This window comes from Solanum dulcamara, chromosome 11 (genome assembly GCF_947179165.1).
Source record: "Solanum dulcamara chromosome 11, daSolDulc1.2, whole genome shotgun sequence".
NCBI classification, from domain to species: domain Eukaryota; kingdom Viridiplantae; phylum Streptophyta; class Magnoliopsida; order Solanales; family Solanaceae; genus Solanum; species Solanum dulcamara.
In genome coordinates, this window is record NC_077247.1 from 56,038,400 (window position 1) to 56,057,291 (window position 18,892).

Sequence of the window (18,892 nt, forward strand, 5' to 3'; positions counted from 1 at the left end):
TGCAAAAATAATGATACAATAAAACCAATGAGGATGAAGAAAGCAAGAGCAATAAAGGCTTTTTTACTTTTGACAAGTCAGGTCATAATCCTACATAAACTATATCGAATAATTTTAAAATTCAAACTGTCTTCTAATACTATTTTCTGTACTTATATTTAATCATTAAGAAGTAAAAGAAAATCAATTACTTCTTCTAAGCCTCATAATTACCTAATGAAATAAATATCTATTGCCAATGGATACTAATAAATCCCTATTGCTCAAGGTAACTCATGTATTTCATTAAATACTATTAGCTATGATAATATTTTCTACTATCTCATATGATAAATATATATTTACAGAGTAAATAATTAATAAAGTATTGAAAAAGTTAGTCAAAAGTGAACGTCCATCGAATTCACTTTCACCGTAGTGATTAGTATTTTCAATATTATAAAAGAAACTCATTTTATGCAATGATAAATGCACACTCAATTCTCTTAACTCTTTCTCTTTCTCTTACCATCTCTTTTTCTTATAATTTTGTTAAGTTAATTTATTTTATAATATAAAGTATATTCAAATTTTGTTTATCAAAACCTTTCTAAAATGATTGTCAATAGAATACCATGAAACATGACTAAGTTCTAGTTATATTTTTGGATTATTGTTTAATAATCATCATTCACTGATGCTAATTACTTTCATTGATCCATTTCATTTTTGATGCTTTGATATTTATGAGATTTTTAGGAAAAATGAAATTTGAGACAAATTCTCACACTACATGCTCAATATCTTAATTTATTCATGTCAAATGTAAAAAAAAAGAAGATCTTTTACATCAATATTTAGATATTCATATAAAATAAGAAGATTAAAAAAAAAGTGCTCAAGTGATAAGCATTTGCCGTCTGAATAAATAAAAAAAGTTGTTAAGGTTTGTTGTGATTTCCTTTCTTTTAGGTCATTCTCATCTTTTACGCGCCACGGGTAAAACGACTTGGTCAAATATCTTTTACGCGCCATGGGTAAAACGAAAATAAACAGAAACCTACAGATAAAGAAACATTGATTACCCCCCCCCCCACCCCCCCCCAAAAAAAAAAAAAAAGGAAAAAGAAAGAATAAATACAAGGCAACCCCTTATTGTATGCATTTTTCTCCTACCGTTCTACGGAAAAGCCACCAAGTATGTTGAAACCGAACCCAACTCGGGTTCGGGCTATATACGCCCGGCGCACGATAGCACTTGGCCCCGTTTGTTCTGGGTCATTCCTCCAGCTCTATATCATTCACCGTTGCCCATTCACGACGAAGCCGGATCATTACTTTCGCTTCCGTTGTGGCGTTTTTTTCCAGATCAATAACCGTTTCGCTTTGTGCTCTTCGCATCTATGCCCTTTTCGGTATTCTTCGTCAGATTTGATTCGATCTGCTAGGGTTTTCAGGTATGAAAGATCTATTTAGACAGTGCATTACTAAGTTTTCACGAAAATTGTTGATTCTTGAATGGATTACTGTTGTTTTTCGGTATTCTTGATCGATTCAGGTAATATTTTTTTTCAAATATCTTGGATTTGTAGGCAACTTGGATATTAATTACTGACAATTTGGGACTTCTTGTTCTTCATTAAAAAAACTAGGGTTTCTAACAATCAAAAATAAAATAAAGATAGATTAGTAAGTTTTTTCACGAAATTATCGAGTCTTGAATGAATCACTGGTGTTTTTCGGTATTCTTGATCGATTCTGGTAATATTCATTCAAGTATCTTGGATTTGTAGGCTTCCTGGATAATATTTCCTGAAAATTTTGGACTTCTTCTTGTTCTTCATTAAAAAACTAGGGTTTCTAACAATCAAAAAATAAATAAAGATCGATTACTAAGTTTTTTCACGATATTATCGAGTCTTGAATGAATCACTGGTGTTTTTCGGTATTCTTGATCGATTCTGGTAATATTTATTCAAATATCTTGGATTTGTAGGCTTCTTGGATAATAATTCCTGACAATTTGGGACTTCTTCTTGTTCTTCATTAAAAACTAGGGTTTCTAACAATCAAAAATTAAAAAAAGATCGACTACTAAGTTTTTTCACGAAATTACCGAGTCTTGAATGAATCGCTGGTGTTTTTTGGTATTGTTGATCGATTCTGGTAATATTTATTCAAATATCTTGGATTTTTAGGCTTCTTGGATATTAATTACCGACAATTTGGGACTTCTTATTCTTCATAAAAAACTAGGGTTCTAACAATAAAAAAAGTTTTTTTAGTCACTTAAGGTCCTTTGCATTCTCGTGGATGAGAGTCAGAAATTCAATCCTTTTATGTGTATGAGTATTTCCAATTAATTTAATTAATACATCGAACTATCCTGATTCGATTGTATTACAACAACAGCATACCCAATATATTGTGCACGGACCAAGAAACTTTGGAAAATTCGGTGTCATTAATAATTCATTTGTTCTGTGGAGGAGGAGGAGAAAAAGTAGAGACAAAGAGAAGGTTATGAAATGTTCAAATTCTCCATCAATTCGAAGGTTGTATAATTATGTCTGATTTGTTTCAATATCTGATCTTTGGTAGATGTTGATTGCTTTTGTCTTCCGCAAATCAACTCAATTTGGTGTGAACTGGTTGTCGAAATGTAACAAGTTTTAGAATTTCTCTTGTAGTATGTTATGGTGGAAAAAAGTTTTATGGCTACCATTATGTGCCGATTTCCATGGTCATAACTTCATCTCTCTCTCTTTTCAGGACTTCTTATTGTTGTTGGTTGTGAGTTATTGAGAATTTGATTGGCTGACCCAGAACAGCTATGCACGGATATGAAAGAGATGTAATTTATTTTTTTATTATTTAAATCTCCAATATTCTTCTGAATTTTTTTTCTTCTGCTTTGATATGACAACTTTATTGTGCTCATTCAGGTATATGAGGAGTATGAAGATTTGGATGAATATGAGGAGGAAGGTGAAGAGGATGAGGGTGGTGAAGAGGAATATGAGGAGGAAGAAACCCAGCAGCCTCCAGAAGAGTTGTTGGAGTACCTGGAGCTGAGACAACGACTGAAAGAAGATATCAGGAAGCAGAGGAAGAAAGAATTAGGTTCTGCTAACGGCCTTTCCCGTGGAATTAAAAAGGCATTTCCAATGGACAAGTAAGTACCACTTGTGCGTTTCAGATTTTGGACACCCTTGTTTGTTGTCAATATGGTGTTTTTCCTTGATTTTGAATCTATCAATTCTGTGTAATGAATATACTCCCACCCAGTCTGTTGCAAATTTCTGAATATTAGCTATGTGTTCTGTCTCATGCATGGAATTCTGCTGCTTTTTCAAACCCATATGTCAAGTGGGTTTTTGGGTGTCTACTTTTGTAACTTATTTGAAAAATATGCTTGTCATCCCTCTGCTGTAGTTTCTTTTGAAGTTGTTCACGAATGAAGATAAATAGGGCTTCTGCAAAAATTCTGATTTCTAGATTCTAAAAACTATAATTCTAATATTTCCGGATTCTTCCTAGTTTTCATGGCATAGTTGCAAAAGTATTGCAGAATGCAGGGTAAGACTGCGTAGAATAGACCCTTGTGGTCCGGCCCTTTCCTGGATCCCGCCCATAATTGGAGCTTCATGCACCGGGCTGCTCGTTTTTCTAGTTGCACGCAAAAGTATCTCTTACCCATTTAAAGATTTATTGGTGGGGGTATACATATATAATAAAGTCAGTTGATTTAGTTTTGAAGCTTATGGTGTTGGTCTTACTTCCTGTTTCTTTTCCGGTACTTTCAGTTATGGTTCCTTCTTTGGACCTTCACAGCCTGTAATTGCTCAAAGAGTAATCCAAGAAAGCAAATCGCTATTGGAGAATCCAAATTTGGCAGCAAAAGTCATGAAATCAAACCACAGTGTATGTATCAAGTTTTAATTCATATGAAGATGCCTGTGCTTCATTTTAGTTTTATAAATTCTATATTTCTTGAAGGTTTGTAATGCGTCATCACCGTACTAGTAAAGTCCACTCTAGTAGTTTACACATACTATGACAACAGCTTTAGCTTCCACCTTTGCACTATAAAATTTTTGTAAATCTATGATATTCCATTATTGCATGGTTAATTGTTGTCATCTTCTTCGTTGGAACCTATGGGCATTGATGGCAAATACATTCCTTTCCATTGATGTCAGTGGCATACATCATCTTTTACATTACATTTCTGTTCTTGCAGAACAATAAGAGCTCTGCATCAAAACACACAGGATCAAAATCTGGTACCAGCAACAATGCACCAAAAATCAATAATGGGGTACTGAATTAATTAGTGGAAATTGATTGTAATCTGATTTCCTCTCTGTAATTTGCTGATGCCTTTCTTAAACTATTTTTTGCCATATGAATTTCTGCAGTTAAAAACAAAGGCTCAGATGTTAAAAAGTACAAGAGATTACTCATTTCTATTATCTGATGATGCCGAACTTCCTGTTACATCAAAATGTTCTCTACCTCATAAAGCCTCTGCTGCTAATTCTGGTACGTTTTCTGTCGTAGCTGATCTGGCTATATATTTAGTGGCTCAGGGTGTAATCTATTTATTTAGAAAACTTATTCTATTTTTTTTGGTGATATTGAAGCTGCACGAGTAGCTTTACCACCAAGCACCAAGCAATCTTCAAGCAATACTGGGAGGAAGTTGCTAGATGATCGTGAAGTACGGAAACCTATACCGGGAAACAGTCAAATGCAATCGAAACTGTTGACTCAGAAATCAGTTTCTGTTGGTAAACAAACTCAACTAGCATTAGATTCCAGGAAACAACTGGGTAGCAGTAAAGGGAGTGGGCCTGGCCGGCCTTTGGGGGTGCCTCCCAAAATCTTAACTGGTCCAAACGGCAAGAGGGTTTTGACACCAGGTGTAAAGACCACTGTGCCTGCTTTGCATAAGCCAACCTCTTCAAAGTTGCAACCTTCTATTCCAAGGCAATCCTTGGTACAGAAAAAGGAAATACTACAATCTGGAAAATCAAAGGTGATGCCAAAACAAGCTGAGCCTTCATACAAACATAAGCCGATTATGCAGAAACAGGCAGTGCCGTCATCTAATTCTCAGGTTTTACCTATATTTTCATTTGCATGTTATCCATTTTATCTTTTCCTTCTCCTGCAGAGAATGAAGGCCTACTTACCTTTCATTTTGATTTGGGTCCTTCTGGGTGTGGGGGTTCCAGGGAGTAGTAGTGGTGTTGAAGACATGCTCATCCCGATTTTTGATTTTAACAGATAAAGCAACTGCCTCCTAAAAATGCAACTCGTTCTTTGGAAGATAGGCGCCCTGCAAGAAAACCGATGAGACATGATGAAGAAGATGATGGAGCAGAAGCTATTAGTATGATTAGGAGGATGTTTGGGTAATTATTCTTCCTATTCCTTTTTTGAGAAAAACTTATATATATATTATCAATTTATATGTCATTATTTAAGGGTTCCTTTGTAAATGGATCTTTTTTGTACTGGAAAACTTTATGGACTTTAAGAACTTTTTTGTACATGTGGATACACTTCCTATTGTAAATGGATCACATTAAATATTTACGTTCTCTGATACAGTTGATTTAGATAAAAACTTGTTTTATGGTTCTTTACGTGATATAATTAAATTAAACAACATATCCCACAGGTGGGGTCACGGATTTAGTTAAATAAGATTTTCTGATAACTGCAAGATGCTGCTAGCTTTGATAATGCTTAATGTTGAATTTTCATCCAGTTTTGTTGGCTTGAGAAAGTATCATCTTTTTCTGCAGGTATAATCCCAACAGGTATCAAGATGAGGATGATACTAGTGATATGGAGGCTAATTTTGATGACATACTGAGGGAAGAAAAACGAAGGTTGGTGACATTGTCTCATATATTTTTTCCTAGACTTATTTTCAGCATTGTTTGTTCATGCTTAGTGCCAAGTTCATTGGATCTGTTAGGGTAGCAATCTCACTCCCTCTGTCCTCTCAAGCATAGCATTCACTTAATCCACGGGATAGAAATTCAGAGTAAATACTGTCCTTTTGGCTTTTCCATTTGTTTACTTACCAAACACCAGAAAATAAGTAACCCTCTTTGTTTTTCATGATAACATTTTCTGTGGAAAACATTTTCCTAAATACCAAACATACCCAGTAGGTATCTAGGATATGTATTGTCTGTTTGCTATTGTGTTTCTGGTAGTACTTCAAATGTCTCCTGCGCAAGCAAGAGGAGGACGCGGAATGCTGACCTCATTTTATTTGTTGTTCTCCAGTGCGAAAATAGCAAAGAAGGAGGACGAAGAAGAACTCCGGAAGATAGAAGAAGAAGAAAGGAGGGAGCGGTTTAGAAAACAGTCAAAGAAGCGCAAGTTGAGCCATCAATGAAGGGAAATATGTCTTCCCTTTTGATAGATAGAGCTATAGAGGTTTTCACATTTTCCTGGCTAGCACCAAGTAAAAGGGGGGCTGTGGGGAGTTTGTACAGGAATATCTGAGTCTCCGCTTAATTTACCAGTTGATTTGTATCTATTGAGCGTTGTGGCTCATTTCCCAAGCAGTTGTAACAGAAATTTTTAAAGCATTCTGCAGCTGCAATAATTTAATGCCCCCTGTTTGCCAAGCCAATTGTGAGAAAATTCTCAGGTACTTGAGCACCTGTTGAGTTATTTGCTACTTTATTTTCTGTCATTGACATGTGCTGATTGGAGTACTTACACTTGGGGTAATTCAAAAATTGGTTTGTGAATTTTAAAAATTACGTATTATAAATCATTTAGTTTATTGTTTATACTATTTTTTTGCATTAATAAAGACATGGGTTGGATTTTGACTTGTGAGGTCATAGCCCCAATGATGATTAGATATATGCTGTTGAATTTTGTTGTTTAGATATAGTTTGGTGTCAAATTGTCAAAAATTGAAGGATGTAATGTATTTGAAGTATACTGTTGCTTATCCACTTGGACTCTGAAACTGGATGGAGACTAGTTATGTGAAAGAGCTGGTGGTAAGCTTTGGATGGACACTAGTTATGTGAAATCAAACGAGCTGCATATGATTAACCAAAATATAGTCAAATTTAACCTAATTTAAATGGTTCCACGTCGAGGAGAGGAGGAGTGTTTGGGCATTTTCAACATCATGTGCTACTCTATATTGGATCCAAATCATGCTAGAAACTAATAAAATCTCCACCTCGCTACTGTAACAACAACAGAGGGACAAATGATGACGGAGATGCTTTCCACTTCATCCATCGGCAAACCTCCGCGTAGCAACTTCTTTCCGGCTTATGGCAAACCTTTTCGACCTTCCTTCATTTGTTGCGTTAGGTAATACTATATTTTACTCATTTGCTCCCTTCTCATTCTCTTTCCCTCTCTTAATTGTTGCTTGTGTAAGCGAAATTATGATAGGTTTATAACAGAGAAATATTTGTCTAGCATGAAAATTGGAAAAAAACTTGTTGACTTATTTCAGGAAGAAAGCAGAGAATAATGGCTCATCTAGTGGACCTTTGCAGTTAGAGTGAGCACGAATCCATCCTTCTCCCCTCCCATCTAAGTTAGCTTTTCTGTGTCACGATTTTTTTTCCATTTATTGAGACTAAAATACTGTGTTGTTTTGCAACATAGGTTGGGAAACCAGAGTAGTGATGAGGTACTACAGTGTTTTTTCTTTCAGTTGCTTCAATCGTACTTTACTACGTGTTTTATCTACTGCAGAATTTTCATCTTTTTTTTTAATCATAGAATATTCCACAAATGAGGAGTGGCATTTGGAAACTTTTCGGAGAAGCTCAACAGAGTAAGTTAATGTTGATGCACTTTGTCCGTCCGACTCTACTTAGTACCTGTGTAATACATCTTCTTATTGTGTTTTATTGAATGCCTTCTATCTAGATATCTTGTACTTGAACAAACAACGCATCATGGCGATGGAAGAGCTTGATAGAGTAAAAAGAGAGAAAAGTTCATTGCTTGATCGAATCGAGCAACTAGAGAGGACAAAGCTGATTAATATAAGAAAAGGTAGTGGTACTATTCTTGCATTCTTCTTTTATCTTTTGCAGGACCTATCAGAGAGTTTCCTTTAATGAATAATACAATACCCTACACATGAACAGCCAAATAAATCCACCATAAGAGGGGCAATCCCATTCAACTACAACAACAACATATCCAGTGAAATCCCACAATGTGGGGTTTGGGATGGTAGAGTGTATGCAAATCTTACTTCTATCTCTTAGAGGTAGAGAGTCTGTTTCCGAAAGATCCTTGCCTCAAGTGAACCAAATCAAAGTAGTAATGGAAAGGAAAAAAATGGCAGGGAAGAAAAACATGACAACTAATAGGAATAGGAAAGTAGTGCGGAGCAGGAAATATCAGTCAACTGGGACAATTATAAAACTCAAAGCACAATAACGTTACCAACTTAGCCAATGATAAACGCTAACAGATAAAAAGGTACCTGAAATAACCCCACCTAAGCAGTCAGAGAAACTATTTAGTGCATCAAAAGGGATTACCACAAAAGGAAAAATTCAGTCAATCTATTACCCAAAATTTTCACTTTCAGTAGAACCATCAATTGACCAATGAGATTATCCTCCAAAATTGGTCTTCGACATTTAGCCTAAGATAGATGACCCAAAAAGAACCTTGAATTCACACTTCTATATGGCAGAAAAAGGGAGAGAAAATCCTCAACTTGACACTGTAAGACACTAAATATTCTAGTACCCCACTCTTTTGGCAAAGAAAGTAGTATAATTTTCCATCGATTTAGAAGATACATTGGATAAATGTCAATATTGAGAATTTTAAGGTTAAGGTGAACCAAAGATAAAGAGGAAGAATATTTAGGTTAATCATGTTGAAAATGTATGAAATTAATGAAGTACATTTTAGAATCTTTTGATACTTTACAAGTGCTAGGTTTTGGTTATGTAGGATATGTAATCATATGTTGTATCTCCCCAACTTTTAAAAGTTTGTGTCTTGTTATCATTTTAACAGAAGACTAATGTCTGATAGTTTAAAAACAGGACTTTCTAAATGCCATTTAGGACGTATAAAGTGATTCCTGTTACATGCTGTAGGTTGTAGATATAATGGCCAGGGTCTTCGACTTGGTATGCATTTACTTACCGGTTTCTTGTATTTTGGTATCTTCTCGTTTTGTCTTCGCCTAGTCAATTTGATGATTCTTGGCACATGTCCCGGAGAGTTTGCATGTGGTGATAAAACCAAGAGCTCATTGTTGGTTTCATGAAACAGATAAGTTCTCAATCAGCGCTGAGTTACTACTAAGGATAGACTCTATGGTTCTTACCAGTTTGATTGGCAGCAAGGAGGCATCAGAGTTTGGAAGGCTGGTCATGGATTCAATAGGTAGGATAGGTGATTATTTCTCTGAGATAATGCATAAACAGGATACCGAGCTTCTGGTTGAGCTGCGTCACTTCCCCGAGAAAAGTAGAAAGTAAGTTTTCAACAATGTTTTGACTAATTTCGGAAGGTATGACTTTAGAATCAAACTTTTGGCAGAAGTTCAATTGCTTCATAACTTATGAATCATAAGTATTTATTTAACAATTTCACCCAAATATTTATTGCTTGATTTTCTCTTTGGATTAAACATAGTTCCAGTGATCTATCTTCTGTTAAAATTTTCTTAATCATAAAGGTGAAACTGGCCTGAAGCATATAACATAGATGTCGCACAGGTGAATTGGAATTTTTCTTCTGCTATATGGTTTAAATCAACTTGTTTTCTTTTAACAGCAGCACGCTGATAGCTTCCCTTTACTCCAGTTGTTCTCTTCCCTCTATCCAATGTTGTCAGTTAGAAGTTTGCTATATACTGTAGGCTCCCAAGGTGTGTGCATTAGTAGTACTAGATAATTTATTACAATTGAGTTTTCTGGACTGAATCTCTTCTTCTTTTTATACTGATGTTCAGGTCGGGTTACCACATAATCCACATTTGTACTGAAATCTTGCAAAGGAAGGGAAATCTGGTCGAGGTTGTCTTACCCAAGTAATCAAGAATATTTTTGCCACTCTCATTTTTGGTTGGTTTATGATGAAAGGTTGCACTTGCGACTTCTTTATATATGCTTTTCTGGAACCACCATCTCAAGAGGCGTTATAAGAAGCAATTTAGATTTTGATATAGATGAAAAGAGATGGGATATATACTCTATTTACAGGAACAAAAGATATATTTCAATTATCTTTTTTTTAGAAGGCAAGTTTAACTTGTTACATAAGTTACTTAAAGGTACTCTCTGTTAAGTTCCAGGAGAACCAACACCAGTATTCATATTGGATCTCAGTATACCAATTTTCTAGACATATATTTGTTTAGCACTCATCAGCTTCTGTGAACTGTGAGTCTATGCATAGGTGGCTTTCTCATTCATATACTATTCTTATGCCTGCTTCCTCTTCATGTTTACTCTGTTTGAGTCGTGAAATGTTCTAAATTAGGTAAAAATTTGCTGAATAAATTTGATACAGGTATGCTTGCCTAAATTTAAATGAAGTTCATGGATTACGAGAAGTTGTCACGGAGTTCCATTCATACTTTAATGGTCAACTACATGGAAACAGAATCTGGACTGGGTGAGAAAGCTTAGGTGTTATAAATTCAAAAAAAAGAAAGAAAAATATTTGATCTATTTCCCTTTCTCGGGTGAGGCTGTGTGTCAGGGAACTGGAAGAACATGGATATTATTTACAGTTGTGATAAGTTGGTCTCTAAACTACATCTGTTTATATCAAACTTTATCCTGACACTAACAACAGTAAACCTTGCATTCTTTGTCATACAGGGTTGTCTGTGGCATTGGAGTGACTTTCATAGAACCTCTCTACTATTCGTCATTTTTCAGCTGTGAGAACATATGGCTACTCAAATGATTTTGAACGGTTTGTTAATTCAATTCAGATTACCTCTCAATTGAATGTAGTAGGACAAGAATTTCATACTTCCTATCGTCTCCCCTTCTTAAACTTTTAGCTTCCTCAAACTTTTTTTTCCTTATAATTATGTGCTTTTCCCATTATTCTGGTAGCTTATCCCAGCTGATTTTGGTTTGATGCATATTTGATTGATAGATTAATATGTACTTCCCCATTCTCTCTGCAAAGACTACCATTTGATGCTCAACTATTCTCTTTTATTTCTTGCTTTTTTCTTTCTTCTTTTTTAAATACTATAAAGGCGCTTATTTATGCATGTATTAGACTTAATATGCTCTTATATTTTGTCTTTATAACTGATTTAGGAAGTATATGTCTGAAGTCTAGTAGAGAATGACTTGTCTCTGCAAAGTTGTTAAATTTTGTTGAACTTCTTTTGTTAGATACCTGTGACTCGATTGGTGAAATAGTATCTCTCCCCCAAAAAACATGTTTTTTTTACTGGAACTCTTATATGTCCAAGGTTCAATATTGAAATAATTTCAGAGGTTTTCCCTGACTTTGTCCGTGTCAACAAACAATTCGAAATGCGTATTTCTATCCCAAACAAACTCCTAATTGCTTAAGACTAGCTTTTGAATACTTTTCTGTTTGACTAGACTGGTGGATGTGTTGGGGCCGTATCATGATAAACTTAGATTAGATTCAACTATCTCTACTGAATTTCTCTTTATTCAACAAGATATAATTCCTGGCAAGTTGCTTAAATTGGTCTCCGGCTAATCCTTATGATATGAGGGTAAGAGTAAATGAGGCCAAAAATTGCAAATAAAGGTATCATGACTTTGAGCAATACTCTGTTCATCACAGAATTGTCCATGTTGTATAGCAATAGAAGACTTGAAGACCATGTTATTGAGATATTAGTACCGTTTGGATGGTTGTTTCTTCAAACATAGGTTATGTCCGTAGATCTGATAGTTTAATTAGAAAAAAGCACCAACTAGTGGGCAGTGTGTTTGTATACACCTCTACCCCCTCCCTCTTTCCCACCGCAATCTCTCTGCAATGCAGCCGACCAGCTGGTTGAAGAAGTTACCAAGTCACCTCTATTTGAGCTTTAGTGGTGTTTTGTGATCTACTCTTCCTGCATGGGCTTAAATTTTGGTTTACTTTAATTCTTTAGTTGTCAAGTAGTGACATGTATTTTCATTATTTCCTCTGAATTATCATTTTATGACAGATTCACCTACTTCTCTCGTGCTTCATTGGATTATATAGTTAAAGCAGGAGAACAGCCGGATGTGCTTCATATACACAACTGGGAAACATCTATTGTTGGTCCGCTGTTTTGGGATGTTTTTGTAAATCAGGTTCACTTCTCTTAGCATTTGCATTCAACAGCGATAAACTTCTTACTTCATGTTTATTATTAGTTAGATAGATCTGGCTTCACTCTGTTTCATTTCATCGTGGAGCCATTTGATTGATTTTTCTTTTTTGGATTAAGTATATATGTATTTAATTAATGAAAGAGGCAAATCGGCCGTATACTAGAGGCATATCAAAAAAGTAGAGAACCTACAAAAGGATATGATTCTCTAAAAATGACACACAATCTTCTATACAACAATGAACTACATGGGTGCACCAAAGAAAATAAGGGATCAGACGCTACTCCTCAACTGAGACCCGAGTAAACTCATCTCTAGTTCTCTACCCCTTCAAAAGCTCTCATGTTTCTCTCTCTCCAAACAAAACATTAATGCCAGTAGTGCGACATTCCATGCCCCTGCATTTTCTCCTCTTCTCCCACTCGTCCGGCCGAACACCAACTTTTTTATGGTTCTTGGCATTGCCCATGAGATACCAAACCAACTAAATATATTCCACTATAATCTCACTGCTAGACCATAATGTAGAAGAATATGATCCATATCCTCACCCGCCTCCTTGCACATGTAACACCAACTGATGCTAACAACCCTTCTGTTTTCCTAGAGTTTCCTTCGTCAAGATCACTCCTCTAGTGGCTAACCAAGTGAAAAAGCACACCTTCCTCCGCACCTTAGATATCTATATCGAATTAAATGGAAAGACGTCGTCCTCCCTAACCAAAATTCTCATAAAAGGATTTAACAAAGAACACTCTGTTATTCCCCAAACCCCACCTCAAAGCATCGAGGCTATTAATTGGCATGCCTTGCTTATGAAGCAAAGCTAGCAATCTTTGAAACCCAGTCGCCTTTCAATCATGTGGTAATCCCTTCTGAGTCTCAAGTTCCAAAAGATCTCTTCACTTTGTATCCCCTGAATTTGCTAGATTGTCAACTCCCTTTGGCATGATACCCCTGTAAATGCTCTAGAATTCATCTTTCAACAAGTTATCCCCACATCACTTATGTCTCCAGAAACTAACTCTCCCCCGTCTTCTTTCCTGAATGATATAATGTTACTAAATTCTACCCATTCCTTCATGATTTTCCTCCACAATCCACACCCATAAGGCACAGTGACATTATTTGTTCTCCACCCCCTTCCATCACCTCTCTCCCAAAATGTTGTACCTCCACCCCAAATCTCCATAGCCACTTTACTCAACGACGCTTTGTTACAGACCCTTAAATCCTTAACTCCAAGCCCTCCCCTTTTTTTAGGACATTTGCATTTGATTGCTTAGTTCCTTGCTGTCCTGTTGACCTTATTGTTCAATTGGGCCATTGACACGAAGAAACTGCAGTGTTTTGCTGGTAATTTTGATGGGTCTGGTTATCTATTTCTTCTGCGGTTGTAAACTAAAATGTGTTACTCCACATACAATGCAACTGAATTTTGTTCTTACACGGTTCAGGCAACTAGTCCTGCTTCCTCTGAATGATGCAATTTTTGTTGTATCTCATAGGCAAAAACTATGGCGATGATGTATCTGTTAAAGTTTCCTTCATTGTAATTGATGCTTTTTTTCCTTCTCAAATGTACAGGGACTTGGAGGTACCAGGATACTGTTGACATGTCAAAGCTTTGAGTCTCAGGCAAGAGCCCAATTATGCGTTTATTGTCTATTTTACTGTTAGCAGGGTTTTGAAATGTACCAAGCCTCTTAACAATCTCTGAAGGTCATATGTGTCAGTGTGTAGAGCAACCTGAAAAGTTATTCCTATGTGGGCTTGATCCTCACGGACTACATTGTTTTGACCGTCTGCAAGCTAACAACAAGTCCCATCTTGTCAATGTTTTGAAGGTATTTGATGCTTTCTGACCTCTTAACTGCTCGCCACCATTGGATGCTTGACTGCACAGTACTGGATGCTGTTTGGTCACATAAGTGGAATATTTGTATTTCCATTAGAAGGGATTACTACTTCATATTTCACTGCACATGGTAATTGGAGAGAGTTTAAACTTGAAAGCAGGCAACATGAACTCCCCCGTCCATGCTTTTCATTTATATTTGCCCATAAATATGACTTTTCATGTTTTTTTTGCCTTTTGGTTTCCTCGTTCAATGGATTATCTCCAGACAAAGTTGAGTTCGTTTAGCGTGCATCATGTAACATTTTGTTCCTTTGTCTTCGTCCAGGCTGGAGTTGTTTACTCCAATGACATTATTATAATGTCATTCATGCAAACAAAAGGGCAGATAATTCATGCTACGAGTCATGGTCTTGAGCCCACCTTAACCATACACAAGTATGTGTTCTTCAACATTTTACAATTAAGACCAGTATGAATTTCTGATTCTTTGGCAAGTTTTATTCTTTGATAGAGGATCCAGAGATGCTTTTGCTTGCTGCAATAGATTAGTAATCTCTTAGGATTGTTTCTCCTCTGGTGTTTATGGGGTTCCATTTCATTTGTTAATACAACTTGATTGTAGGGACAAGTTAGTAGTTGCTCCTCCTGGATTTGAAAATTCAGCTTGGGATCCTTTAGTAGATAAGTTTCTTCCACAAAACTACAGTGCAGATAATATGAAGGGGAAATCTGTCTGCAAAGTTTCGTTGCAGCAGCATCTAGGGTTGCAGGAGAAAGCATCCATTGTTCTTGTAGGTTTTACTCTGGTTGAAGATTTACCTGCAAAAGTTTATAACCAAACAATATTGATGGGGATTTCTCAAAGATTATCTCTTCTTTTAGCTTCTTTTTTATGAAATTCTCTAGGTCAGTCTGCCTAACGATGTGCTGCCACTAACCAAGGGACAGAATATTTTATTATATGAGAAAGTACCACTGAAGTTAGACGGACGAAGTATCTGGGGGAAGGGGGGGGGGGAGTTTGTGGAAAATTGAAAACAAACTTTTTCTTCACTTTATACTGATGATTTTAGTTTCATGTAGTATGAATGACATTGAGCTGTGCTTTCCATAAGGAAAACAGTGGTGTTCTTAATAAAACTGAGTAAAATGTCTGCTTTGCTGCTAAATTGTATGTCCCTTACTCTATTGGATGCCTTTTATGTTCTCTCAACGTTATGGCTCCTCTTGATAATTTTCCCTACGTACTATTCCATGGAAGATTGGTGACATGCAATTTGATGTGCGCCTCTATTGCTCTCTCTGAAATCCCTTATGGATTCTTGATTATAACTTGCTTTGTTTTAAGGCATCCATCTGTTGTAGTGTGTCCAGATGAGGACATTATTGCTGTTGTTCAAATTTAATATTGCGTTCAGCTTATGTATCATCATATGTTTAGCTTATTAATGATGTATCTTCAGGTAGGATGCATCTTCTCAGACATCTCTGATATTGAACTGGAGAACCTCAAGACGCTTATTTGGATGGCTTCAAGGAGAGGTGTTCAGGTCATTCTCTGAATAACCTTTGCGTGCTTTTCTCAAATAAAATTAATTCTAGTACTTATTTTTGGTAGTACTTTTGGCCTAAGATGAATTTAAATGGAGAAACATGGTCATTGAGGATTCATATAGACGACCCCAATTTGTATGGGACTGAGGCATAGTCATTGTTGCTTTTCTCAAGTCATGGTTCTATGTCTGTCTGTCTCTTGATGTCATAGCTTTGCTGATGATTTTTTGAGGTAGTTTTGCACTTCTATTTGGAAAACTAATACTCTAAAAAATTTATATCTGTTATATTTGTCTTCTGAGTTTATTAAACCAATGAGAATTTCAATTGGTGATGTGCAGTTTGTCTTCATGGGCTCGGGTCAACCTCCTGGTTTAAATACGGCGTTGGAATATTTTGAGGAGGAACTCAAGGTAATTGCATTCCTTCATTTGTGAGGGCACATGATTACCTTCATTTCAAGGTATAATTACACAAGATTTTGTAATTAAAATTATTGTTGAATCTTTTTATACCACAGGATGAAAACATGAGATTCCTTAACAAATATGATGAAGCTTTAGCACATTTAGTACTTGCGCGATCTGACATCATGCTATGCCCTTCTTTTGATGATACAGTACTCCAAATACCTAAGTAGTTTCCGCAAAATTCTATCTTTTGCAATCTTTTTTGGACTCATGTCGAAATATGAAAAACACACTCTTTTAATTAAAAGAGAAAAAAAGAGACTACAATGTACCATGGGGGTATGACTTATGCTGGATCCTACCTTCTTACTAAGGATTCAAAGGAGTAAATAGGAGTGATATGGAAGCCTGAAGCCTTGTCTTCAAGTTACAAAGAGACGCTGAAAGCTAAAAACACAAGCCTAACCTAATCATTCCATAGTAGAATTGGACATCCTTAAATACTAAGGCGGCTTATTACCAACTTCTAGTTTATCTGAATGATCCTTTGTTCCAGGCACACGATGGGATTAATCTTGCAATAATCCACATGCTGATTATGTTCTTGCAACCATGTTGGTTCACTGATCTAGGTGTGTGTCAACACTGTAGTGTACATATCTGCCTTGGGAAATACTGTAACCTTCTATTATGAAGAATTACAATTCACTATGGAAGACATTAGCAACACATTTTGCTTCAGTATGATGCGTTGTTGGACAAGTGAAGAAGGGTTCTCAAAATTTTGAAAACTACTATCATTACATGAGCGCCCTTGATACATGCATTTTTTTTTGCTTTCCACAATTAATTGATGAACGTTATTAGTGACACAAAAATCGACATCATATTTGCTTCTCTTTTAGAGTAATCAGTATTAATCTGTCTGCTTTTTCTTAGATCCTGAAATTATAATGATCCTGATGTTTTTCTCTATGCACGTCTGTAGCTCAAGGCCATGAGATATGGAGCTATGCCTATTCTACTGGATTGTACTGACAATAAATTCAGGTTAGTTAACAATGAACGCAAAATAAGCTGAAAATGTCTTTTTGTAAGGTTTGTTATTTCCTTGCCTGCTGAGAGGGTTAACTGTCTTTCATCAAATTACAGGCACTTTGTGTGTCGTGATCCTGAGGGCACAGAATTCTCTCGTTGTATCAAAGATACCTTCTCCAATATGCTCCTGAACCAAGCAATTGATGAACTTGTACGTACTTGAGTCTTGTGAAAGTATTTCTAGACTCTTCACCCCTTCCCTTTCCCATGGACCCGAAATAACTTAATAAATATGAGAAAACTTTACTGTTCTTCAGCTGTATGCTTCTGGTAAGTACTTTTCTTCCCCTAAAAGAGCAGGCTTTTAAATCTTGCTTTATGTGATGTTATTACAGAAGAACAATCCATCAGAATGGGACAAGAAGATTGTCGACGCCATGACAAAGGATTTTTCGTGGGATGCAGAGTGCTGTGACATTCATATCTCCGCATATACAGCAATAAAGATCTTGTAAAGTAGATTTTCTTTACATATTCACGTATTTATATCTCTGTCCATGCCATGTGAGTGCCTATTACATATAAGAGGACGGTTTTTTGTTAACTTGGGAAAAAAAATGAGTAGAATGCCTATTTTATTTTTAGAGTAATAATTGTTTAGTCAATAGGACGGACACAAGTGAGGGCATTGCCAATTTCAACGAATAATTGATGTGAAAAAGTACACCCCTTCCCCCTCTTCTATGACACCCATCTCCTGCCCCCACCTAAAAGAGAAATTGATTAAGTGAATAAAAATTTTGAAACAGTGAATATCGTCAATTTGGTAAGAATTCACTGCACGACTCATGGATAGGAAATGTGTACCATATGTAGATTCATTTTCAAATATAGAGATATGTCATTTTCTTGGCATGGACTAAAAAAAATGGTGTTAGACAAATTGAAACACAGAGTATATTGGCAGCGGCAGGTTTATGATTTAAAGATTGTGGGTGTACTGCTCTATATATTTTATATATTATATTACTCAGATCTTTCTCTGTTTATATAACTAAAATTTCATATAATGATTTGTAAATATGATAAAATTAGCCCATGAAAATGTAATCCGTTCAAGTTTGAATAAGAGATTGATTCATTTATTTGCTCAGTCTTACTCATTCAGTCCATTGGGAATTGAGTTGATATGTAGTTCAAATTGATCAAGGAAAAATTTTGTTAAAATATTTTCAAAAGGACATTGTTTTCATGTGATATGTTATATATATAATCATAATAAAGAAAAAAAATAGTTTTATTAGGTAATAAAAGGTTATACAAGAACAGATATAGCAAATTGTATTCGTCTGTTTCATATTACTTGGCCCCTATATAAAAAATAAATACTTTATTTTACTTGTCCAATAAAGAAAATCAAGAGAGTTTTATTATGTTATCCTCTTTCTATCTTTAGTATTAAATAACAACATAAAATTGTAGTAGTCAAAGTTAGAGTTACAAAATATCATTAATAAGCTTTGTTCACTAAAATACACTGTTAATAAAAGTTTCTCTAAGGGGTGTATCAAGTCAACATGAATCAAGTAATATGAAATATGGAGAGCATTTAGAATTGGATGAGTTTAATTATGACTCGTATTTTAGCCAATTTTAGCTCAACTCAAGTAACTTTTGAAAATATCAATAAC

At 35.6% G+C, this 18,892-nt stretch overlaps 1 protein-coding gene and 1 pseudogene across 3 annotated transcripts; both read left to right on the forward strand.

The window, feature by feature from the left end:
* Positions 1–1,138: 1,138 nt before the first annotated feature.
* Positions 1,139–6,703, forward strand: LOC129874222 (uncharacterized). Of its 2 annotated transcripts, XM_055949477.1 has the most exons (11): positions 1,139–1,436; positions 2,392–2,534; positions 2,752–2,833; positions 2,925–3,154; positions 3,786–3,903; positions 4,223–4,300; positions 4,401–4,524; positions 4,626–5,101; positions 5,272–5,399; positions 5,796–5,882; positions 6,289–6,703. In XM_055949477.1, exons 3-11 carry the CDS (start codon positions 2,813–2,815, stop codon positions 6,398–6,400), a joined length of 1,374 nt encoding a protein of 457 aa, XP_055805452.1. In that variant the 5' UTR covers positions 1,139–1,436; positions 2,392–2,534; positions 2,752–2,812; the 3' UTR covers positions 6,401–6,703. The 2 variants fall into 2 exon arrangements, with proteins under 2 accessions (XP_055805452.1, XP_055805451.1); XM_055949476.1 differs by lacking the exon at positions 2,392–2,534.
* LOC129874220 (probable starch synthase 4, chloroplastic/amyloplastic) lies at positions 6,521–18,289 on the forward strand (annotated as a pseudogene). Its single transcript, XR_008762848.1, has 20 exons — positions 6,521–6,658; positions 7,233–7,347; positions 7,496–7,543; positions 7,651–7,675; positions 7,768–7,822; positions 7,918–8,046; positions 9,295–9,499; positions 9,980–10,057; positions 10,540–10,644; positions 10,854–10,950; positions 12,188–12,317; positions 13,926–13,976; positions 14,075–14,185; positions 14,525–14,634; positions 14,822–14,990; positions 15,663–15,749; positions 16,095–16,166; positions 17,152–17,213; positions 17,316–17,412; positions 17,597–18,289. The product of XR_008762848.1 is annotated as a probable starch synthase 4, chloroplastic/amyloplastic (transcript).
* Positions 18,290–18,892: the final 603 nt, after the last annotated feature.